The 9,266-nt window shown below is 40.3% G+C and overlaps 4 protein-coding genes across 4 annotated transcripts; all 4 read right to left on the bottom strand.

Annotated features, from left to right (window-relative positions):
* Window positions 1-480: 480 nt before the first annotated feature.
* LOC131872748 (uncharacterized) lies at window positions 481-933 on the bottom strand. Its single transcript, XM_059216145.1, has one exon. The coding sequence runs from the start codon at window positions 931-933 to the stop codon at window positions 481-483; it is 453 nt and encodes a 150-aa protein (XP_059072128.1).
* Window positions 934-2,325: 1,392 nt separating this feature from the next.
* Window positions 2,326-3,017, bottom strand: LOC131872747 (uncharacterized). The gene is made up of 2 exons (XM_059216144.1): window positions 2,963-3,017; window positions 2,326-2,804 (listed from the first exon to the last, which is right to left on the bottom strand). The coding sequence occupies exons 1-2, from the start codon at window positions 3,015-3,017 to the stop codon at window positions 2,326-2,328; spliced, it is 534 nt and encodes a 177-aa protein (XP_059072127.1).
* Window positions 3,018-4,984: 1,967 nt separating this feature from the next.
* On the bottom strand, window positions 4,985-6,244 carry LOC131872746 (uncharacterized). The gene has a single exon (XM_059216143.1). It carries the CDS (start codon window positions 6,242-6,244, stop codon window positions 4,985-4,987), a length of 1,260 nt encoding a protein of 419 aa, XP_059072126.1.
* A 560-nt stretch (window positions 6,245-6,804) lies between these two features.
* Window positions 6,805-9,102, bottom strand: LOC131872745 (uncharacterized). The gene has a single exon (XM_059216142.1). It carries the CDS (start codon window positions 9,100-9,102, stop codon window positions 6,805-6,807), a length of 2,298 nt encoding a protein of 765 aa, XP_059072125.1.
* Window positions 9,103-9,266: the final 164 nt, after the last annotated feature.

Raw genomic sequence — 9,266 nt, 5'->3', positions numbered from 1 at the left:
TTCAAGCTCGCCCTACGATTTCTCTCTTGCGATGAGTTATTTTTGTGGGGGTCGCATGGTCGAGGTGTTCCTGTCACCAGAATCCGAGCCCTGGTCGTCATCACAATTGTAATAACTGGACGTCAATTGATGATCAGTCGTTCTTCTCGACGGCGAGCTCTCTTTGCTGACCGATATTGTAGCTTTGGTCGTACTGAGAATGACTGCTGGCGTATTTATCATATTGGCTTGTAGTTGGGTCGCTGCCATCCACATCTCGTTGATTATTGAAGACGGAGTCAACTGTACTTGTCTGCTTTGTTGGATATTGCCAATCTAGCCCAATCCTTATGCCATTCGACGGGCTTTAGCGAGTGTTCCTTGTTTCTTTGTTTGATGACTCATGATTCATTTCCGACTTGCCCATATGAGAATGGTTATCAACCTGAGCGACAGTTTCCGCAGTGGGCCAGCTAAGAACGAGTCCCAATCCTCACATTCCTAAGCAACCAACTGGCAGTCGTCATCTGACTCAGTTTGATCGTGTTGATAGGTGAGCAAATTCGGTGCTCTTGAATGCGAACAAGCAATTGTGTCGAAATCGCCGCCGTCCCAAGTTAGAGCGCTTATGCTCTTGAATACTCCACCACCTTTGCAACCAGGCTGCACAGATCCACCCTCTACAAATACCGATTGACGGCCTAACGGCTTGTCTATACCCAGCAGAGCTGTATTGGTGTGAATTGTGACTACTTCTTCGGCGTCGCTTGGAGCTAGTCGCTTGCTCGATGGATATAGCGAACCAGTAATGGCACCAAAACATGGGCCGGCTGGATCAAGGCCATAAATTCTACCCAATTTGGATTTTGTATTTTTGCCAATGAAGCCGGCCAAATGAGCGCCCAACGAGTGACCGATGAGTTGCACCAAGCCGTGGATCAACTCGAGCCTCATCAAGTATCTTCTCATTGATGAATCTAGTGACATAAGAGGCCACGATAGGAATATTAGCAACAGCTCTCGGATAGACTATACCACGAGCGGCATAATTCAGTTTACTATAAACAAGTTATGCCTTAGTTGTTTACCACTAATTGGGCGTCGATCATTTTGATTACTCGTTCTTCTATTTGTCTTGTTACGTGAGCCATAAACTTCTATCAGTCACCATGCTCGGGCTCCGTAAGATTCCCCTGAATGCCTGTGCTTTCCATTAGAGTGATCGTTTGATTCTCTATTGATAGTGTAGGCTTCTACAATTGCTTGAAATCCAAGCTTGCAACGGGTAGCCGCTAGTGAAACCGTGCATCAGAAAGGTGACTGGCGCATCTGGATTGAAACCGTACCTTTCAAGATCTGCAGAGTTACATTTTCCGCGTTGAACCTGTATTCACGCGCTACCTCGTTTAGGTTACGGTTCTGACCTAAACCTTCTGCTCTCGCTCTCTCGACCCTCATCACGGTCTCTATGATTAGTCCACCCGTGCTCTCATGCTCTTTGTTTTGGTTGGAGTGCTCGACAAACTCGCTCCTACTTCCACGGTTTGTGATGAAAATAACCTCTGGCGACAGAGATTCTTTGTTTAAACTTGAGAATAAGCTATGGCCGCATATTGGGGCGGACTGTTCGACCAAATCCTCTGATTTACTACTACTGTTAGAAACGAGCGATTTTATTGTACAGGTCTTTGATTACACCAGCCTCAATTCCAACAAGAAGAAGGAATACAACCAGTATGGAGAGATTTGCTTTCAGAAGTTTTCTCTTGGACATCTTGATTGTTAACTTCCGATCGAGACGGCGGGATTCTTACAAAAGATAATCGTGAAGCTCGTAGATGGAACACTTTCCTTCATTCAACCATTTTGTGATTCTTATCTCTAAACATCGCTCATCTTCAACTCATAAGCGAATTCCCTCTTCACATGTCGTAACCTCTTCTCCCATAACAAAAAACCTGTCCAGACGTGTACGTAGTCACGTTCAACTTTGAACGATTGGATGAAAGAGCTGAGCGAGATTGCATCAAGATGGATGTAGTTTTAGAATTTGAAGTTTGTTTATTTGAGTAGTTATTTACTATCTTGCTTTATAGTTAAGGCATTGCTTAACTGAGACCACTTTTATCTTGGATAGACATCTCTATGTGATTCAACTGCATCAAGTTACTGAATTTCTCGAGAATTCTTGATCAATTCTTCTGTTACACCCTCAGTAGGCCTTATCTCATAATTGGCAATCACAATACCATCCCTATTCACCTGTGTGAATTCTCCCTTATGCCAATGTAATAAATTCGGCATGTTTATCGTCGTCTTCCTTATTTTTATTAACAACATGGATGGTCAAATGATGGACATTAAAAACTTCGTTGGCTTGATGGGATATTCAACTGTTCCTTGGGGGTCATGTATGACGGCAAACTCTTGATCTGCCTCTCCAGAGACATCATCAAATGACATCCTCATCTTACTTTTGAACAGTTTCACTCGTGAGAGTTCTTCATCACTGATAATAACTATTCCTTTGAGTTTTACATCACCTGTAAATGGTATATTAAATATCAATTCAGCATCGCAGTCACTTTCAACACATTCTTCCCTATTTAGACGTTCAGACCATGATTTAAACACATTCACTCCACTTCCATCCACCTTCTCATTGAGGCATTCAACATTTGCTAGATCAATCTTTTGATATAAGCTGTAGGCAAGAGGAGTTTGTATCATCGAGACCATCGCCGTGATTGCAGCAGGCACTGTGATCGTGGTTATGGTCGCACCATATTGTGAGGTTTGATTTGTTATTCCAGAAGCTATATTCTCTGTTCCAAACGATAATTCATTTGTGTAGCAATCAATAAGATTAAAAGTGAGGCTTGATCTTTGTTGGAATCTGTCTAATAGTGACACTTAATAAATAACACAAATACACAATGACTGTTGCGTATGCTCGATAAATAAACAATCTGTTTTTCATCACCTTCTGTCCACTCAACGTTATAAGCTACACGCGAATCATAATGAATATACTGCATTCGTAATTTTCACTCTGACACTGTATAGTGAATAACAAGAACGTGTTCACTCAAAAAGCATATAGTTTTCTTATTGGTAGATGCAAGCCCATTCATGAGTAGAAGTAGCATCAACCAAACGCAATATCTTCATCATATTGTAGCTATATTACTTATTACAAAATTGTTAAAGTTATAATAAATTTATTCACATATTATGGGATCAAACTGGCGTTCTTGACGACGAAACTAACTCTGCCATCAATAAGGAGTTGGAGGCTACATGTTTACAACCTCTCGTCAACAGGACGGAGGCATCTGATTCTGATATTGACAAATCTTCTCAATTATGTAACAATGAAGATTCAGTTACAAGAAACAACTATCAAACCAGAGCAAGAACAGACTAAAACGCACATTCCACCACCTGACGTACCTTCGGAAGAGAATTGTACAACAACCACTCAGGACTCTGAAAAACAAGCAATCATAGCACCAGAAAACAGAGAAGTGCAAGAAAAGAAAAAGAAGGATGATGACAAGCTTGTCATCTACAAAGCTTTGGCTATTAAACTCAAGAAAGAACTGGTGAAAAGTAGAGAGGAGCTACAAAAGATCCAGGATCAAAGCAGCAAGGAGTGCAATTCTCCTAAAAACACAAGTTTGAATCACTAAAAGATGCTCTCAATTCTGAGAGGCAATTTGCAGCGACTAATACGCTAACCCTAGAGGCGAAAATCAAGTGTCTAAAACAACAGCTTGAGAACTCTGAAGCAGACATTCTAGTATTACAAAACGAATATGAAAGCTATAAAGTTAGAGCTTCAAAAATCATGCAACAAAACACGCCAGCCCCACCCAATAGAACTTTCGTGGATGAAAGGTATAAACAAATGAAAGAACTCAATGATGAGCAGGCTAAGCAAATGATAAACTTGGAGTCTCAGTTATTTAGATCATTGGAAAGAAATAGGGAGCTGGCCGAAGAGACGCGCCAGTTTCAGAAACAACTAGAAGTAATCCAAGAGATGTTAAACTAATTGCAACCTTAGACAATAAATGTGAGACACTCTCGAGAGAGAACGAGAATTTAAAAACTGCATTAAAACAGTTTAGAACAAAATTAAAAGAACCAGGATCTGGTGAGTTTTGGTCGGGCAACCAAGATCTTTCCAGGAATGCGAGTGATGAGATCAATGGTGCAATTCAAGCCACCACAACTGCCAATAATCCATCGACACCTGATGAAAGACTCGAAGATAATACAACTAGATTGTCGCCCAGTGCTTCAATCAAGGATGGCTCTCAAACCAATTCTAGTTCATCAATTGATGGCTATGTGCACCTAAAACCAACTACATTCGAGATTGTCAGTCGAAGTTCTGTCCTTGAGGATGCGCAAATTCAAATCGACAACCTTACCAAAGCTTATTTAGATAGTGAGAGTACTAATTCGTTGCTCTCAGAGCAAGTTAAGCCTTAAAAGAGGAAATAAGGACGCATGCAACGGGTATCCGATCGAATGGAGATTAGCAGAAAATTTAGAGTATCTAAAGAATATAGTATTCAAGTTTTTAACTTTAGATAGTAATCATACAGAGCAAAAACAAAGGCTTATTCCAGTGTTAGCACAGTCCTCAAATTAAGTCCAGACGAAGTTTCTAAGCTTAATTCCCTAACAATATCAGATAAATCTAGCATGGCTAGCTCGTTCTTCAAGCTTTGAAGTATGAACACAAGCTAATCTAAATTATTCTCCAAGCTTACACCGACTAAAATTGTCCATTTTCATATTACAAACAGGATTAGATATAAACAGAGCAAACTTTTCAACTCACAAGCTCAACAGGCACAACAAAATGGGATGTTAGCAATATATGTAGTCGAGTTTTATTTAATTGAATCTATGAATGTTGCATCTTGTCATGTCGAGATGGTATGTAATACGGCTCTTGTCATTCTTGTTACCAAACTTGAACCACTTCCAGCTAGTTCGCGGTTGCTTCGTTTTCAACCTGATCTTTTTCCTTATGGTACTCTAATCCGATTTCGTTAGTGAAGTCTTCTTTGTAATCAGAAGATTGTTGTTGCGGCACACAATTAGCAGAGTTCAGTTCAAATTCCTCAAATATTGCCATGATTGGTTTGAAAACTAGTTCTTTTGCACCAGCGCTGGTGATCAAGTCGAAATGGTCAAAGTCTTTATCAATAAAAATGTCTTTGTACAATGGCACAGTTAATTGATTCTTGAACCTTGAAACATCTGTTGGCGGAGACAAAGCGTCAGATTTAGTGCTAATGAGACATAAAGATTTTGATCTAATGCGTTTGATATTATAAGAAGGCGATCTTGTTGATCCATAAATACGCTTGTTTTCTTCCGCCCCGTAATCGTACATTTGATAGCGTTTACTCTGAATTAATTGACCAAAATGGCGCAGCACTTTCAAGCTTGTGAAGAATGGCAAATGGGCAAAGTATCCTAACAGCCACTTGTCGCCTTTGCCAGAAATAAGCATTTCCACCAGATCGCAAGCAGTTTTAAGAAACGAGCCGGGTCTTTTACAAACTGAAGCTAGAGTAGTCCGAAGTTCTTTTGCCTCTTTTGGAAAGGGACCGTGTTTGTCTTTGTTGGTGGCGGTTAAAGTTCCAAGAAATAGCAATCGTGCTACAGAGGTGATGTGATCAAAGAATGCAACTGGTGCCACAGCAATCACTGGCTCAACAATATCGGCATAACTTGGGATGGTTGCCAAGAGGCCAAATATTGAGAAAGTCGCTTGTGAGTGGCCAATGTAGCCCACCTTTTTGCTACCAGTTTTGCGAAGAACATAATCAATAACAGTTGGCACATCAACAAGCGCAAAATCATCCAGACAGTAGTCCCAAAATTCAGGATCCTTTGCGCTGAGAGTTTCGTGTTTCAATGACCAATCTGTTCCTCGCATGGACATCAACCAGACATCAAATCCATGATTGGCCAACATCATCGGCCCATTCAAATATTGCGTTTCATTGGCACTTAATTGACTGGGTGATATCTCACCACATTGGTGCTCATAAGGCAGAGGTTTAACTTTGTTCGCATTGATCAACCAAATAGTGGAACTCTCCAGTAAGCCATGGTTGAAGATCACTGGTCTTCGAAGTTTGCTACGATCAATTTCAGGGTTGATTATGTGCACAACGTGGATGTAATAACCATCTTTGGTCTTTGCATGATGCACCTCAGCACCGAAACCTCTCATTCTTATGAGTTGAGCCTAATTAAGAGAGGGGCATATTTTGTATTTAATGGCCTGACTTTAAAGCAATAGTAGCTTCCTCGACTCAAATATTTTACTTACAGGAGACTTGCCAATCACCTCGTCCGCTTCGTAATTGTTACTTAATGTATCTGGTGCAGAGGTGCTTGAATGATATTCAACGATCTGGTTTTCAGAGGCGCCCTCGTCTCCTTTTACAGAAACGAGCACGAGGACGAGACTAAAATTGAGGAAGGTATAAGCGAAATTGATTAACTTCATGTTGATATTCTATCAGTACACCATTGGAATCGCGAGTGATCAATCTGATGGACGATTACTTTGCTATTGATGACTCGAGATTGTGATCGCTTCGGCACAAAGAATCTCTTACTCTTTTCTCTTTGAATCGGCAGTTCAAGTCCTCACTAATCAAATGTCATTTAGATCAATAAGAATGATTGAAATCACATCTGTTAACTGGTAAAGGTTATGAATACCTTCAAAAAGGTTACAAAGGTTGCTTGCAAAGAACTAGGTTATTTTAATGTTTTCAATGAAACTCACAAATCATATATCGGCAAATAGATCCACTTAGGGAAAACTCTCTTGTACAGGTTCATAAATACACAATCATCCGAGCGTATTCTTTTATCGAAGAGGCACTTCATATGTCCGTGAGTTCCGAGTGGCTCTGTGATATGGCCTCGTCGATTGTATTTAGATGTCAACTCGACCGGCTTGAAGTATGTTACATCCTCACCGTTGAAGAACATGAATCGGATCACTGCTGATTTTGAGTGAATTTTGAATGGATGTCCGCTAAGTCGAATACGTTTTATGATTAGACGGCTGGGATTGGCATCCAAAACCGAACCAGAGGCTACTAAATCCTTCTCTCCTTTATAGCCTTCTCGGAATACGAGAACAGGTGCAGGAGGAAATGTGATGGGTGAATAAACAGTAGCCACCATCGCAATATCATCACGTAAAAAGCGTTCATATTTGAATTTGGGAGAAGCACTATGCGCGGTGAACAATGGTCTGGCTTTAAATTTTCTGAAGCCAACATAAAATATAAGCTCATCTTTTGACTTGATGGGGTAGCTTGTAGTGCTGTCTGAGAGCCTTTTAATCAATATATTCATCACTGTCATCTTTCGTTCATATTTGAGCAGTCCAAAAAGAGTTGGTAAAACGCTCTTCTTGAGAATATCAGCAGCTATCTCACCAGAAACATCTTTTAAGTGTACTCGAACGTACTGTCCTGGATTGACACCTTCTGTTGGAAGATCGCTTAGAACACGTCTTTTAGTATGCTGAAAGTTTTGAAATTGGAAGATTTTACTATAATCAGGGGGCAAGTTCTCTTGCGGGTCCCATTGAGAGGTTCTAAAACTCTTCAAACCTCGGTATTTCGCAAATCTTACACGCGCAGGAGTATCTGCCGGCGTGTCGATTTCGTCCGGAAACATCTCATCTAGTCTAGCTTCTCTTAGTTTTCCCAAGATTTTTTGCTCTTTATCTCTTGAATGACTTTTATCATAATCTTCTACGTCCATTATTGACTCTCTATCATCATTTGTACCTGATTGTTGAAGTTCCATCTCATCTTCTGATTGGCTTTCCTCATCGTCATCTACATCGTCTTCCATAATTTCTTTCATCGTAGTGTCGCCATCTTCATCACTAGAAACATCAGAATAATCCCCATCAGAGTCTTCGGGTATCCAAGCACCTTGATACTCAGAAGTTCCAGGTGGTAGTTTCTTAACCACTTTTTTAGTATTACGACGTTCCACTTCAGCTGCTAGTTCATCAGCAGTTGGCCAAGTTTGTTCTCCTTCCATTGGATCAATTTCATTTTCCTGCTCGAGAGTCTCTTGTTGCATTGGATCTGGCAAAAGCGTTTGCACAACCTTGGGACTTTCAACCGAAGTGGGTCGCAATGCCACTATATCAGGTAAAACATCTATTTGCTTAATTTGATAGTCCCCGTAGCCAGTAATATGTATAAGGTCATTCGGACTTAATATACGCTTTCGAACAAATCCGGTAAATGTGAGAGAATTATCCTCAAGTTCAACATTATCAGGTACTATAGTAGATCGAGCCTCTTTGAATTGTGATCGCAGCCTTTTGCTATTGCCTAATATGTGGAGGAGTTGTTGATAATCTTGCGGACGCTCAATACAGTGTATTTTGTCGTCTTTTATCTTCGATCGAAGAATTCTTTTTGCATTTAAGAATTTTTTTGACGAGCTAGTATCTTTATCGAGTGAATTATCTTCTACAACATGAATGATAGTTGGTAGACAATGTATGGTGATGGCTCGATTGAGTTTAGAAGCACAATAGTTATCATACTCATCAATATGATCAACTGAGTTCAGTAAGATTAAAAAATCCAGGCTTTTGATAATATCAATGGTCTCGTCAAAGTTTGTAGCATCCAGAGCAATGAGTCTAAATCTCATTCTTAAACGATTGGAAAGGACATACAGGGATCTATCATTGATTTTTCTAGCCTTGAGCACGGTATCATCTTGACTTTCAATCCCCTTAAAAAAGGCTTTGCAAGAATTGTTACTAATATTCAGAACGCCTACATTGAGAGGAGGATGATTTTCTGTACCAAGTTTCCTCTTCTCTTCAATAACTCTCTCGCGCTTAAGTTTTCTACTCTGACCAGCTTGATTTAATCTATCTTCACGTTTCACTCTTGAGACTGGTTTTACTAGCGATTTAATTCCGAGCGCATTTGTAACACTTGATCTCTTCTCATGTCGACCGCCTTTGTGCAATTTGTTGGTTTGGTGCAATGGACCGTGTCTATGAGGTTGTTGGGGAGGAATCTGCATCTTGAGATTGTCAGGTTCACGAATCAAGGATGAATAGGGGTATTCAAAAAATTCTTAATGATAAATAGAACCACGTGCGTTTGGAGAAAGCTATTCTCGCCATGCGTTCTGTGACTGCTCGAACAAGTCACTCATGTGGATCTTTCAACATCAAGCACACATCG

Source organism: Cryptomeria japonica, unplaced genomic scaffold (assembly GCF_030272615.1).
Source record: "Cryptomeria japonica unplaced genomic scaffold, Sugi_1.0 HiC_scaffold_753, whole genome shotgun sequence".
In the NCBI taxonomy this organism is placed as follows: domain Eukaryota; kingdom Viridiplantae; phylum Streptophyta; class Pinopsida; order Cupressales; family Cupressaceae; genus Cryptomeria; species Cryptomeria japonica.
Note: the sequence above shows the minus strand (reverse complement) of the source record. Positions and strands in the feature narration are given on the sequence as shown.

Bases quoted from the DNA above. Each gene is read 5' to 3' on its own strand.
- LOC131872745 (XM_059216142.1), bottom strand. From the start codon at position 9,102: ATGCAGATTCCTCCCCAACAACCTCATAGACACGGTCCATTGCACCAA.
- LOC131872746 (XM_059216143.1), bottom strand. From the start codon at position 6,244: ATGAGAGGTTTCGGTGCTGAGGTGCATCATGCAAAGACCAAAGATGGT.
- LOC131872747 (XM_059216144.1), bottom strand. From the start codon at position 3,017: ATGCAGTATATTCATTATGATTCGCGTGTAGCTTATAACGTTGAGTGG. The intron at 2,805-2,962 runs GTGATGAAAAAC...CGTTTGGAACAG, and splicing joins TAACGTTGAGTGGACAGAAG to AGAATATAGCTTCTGGAATA.
- LOC131872748 (XM_059216145.1), bottom strand. From the start codon at position 933: ATGAGGCTCGAGTTGATCCACGGCTTGGTGCAACTCATCGGTCACTCG.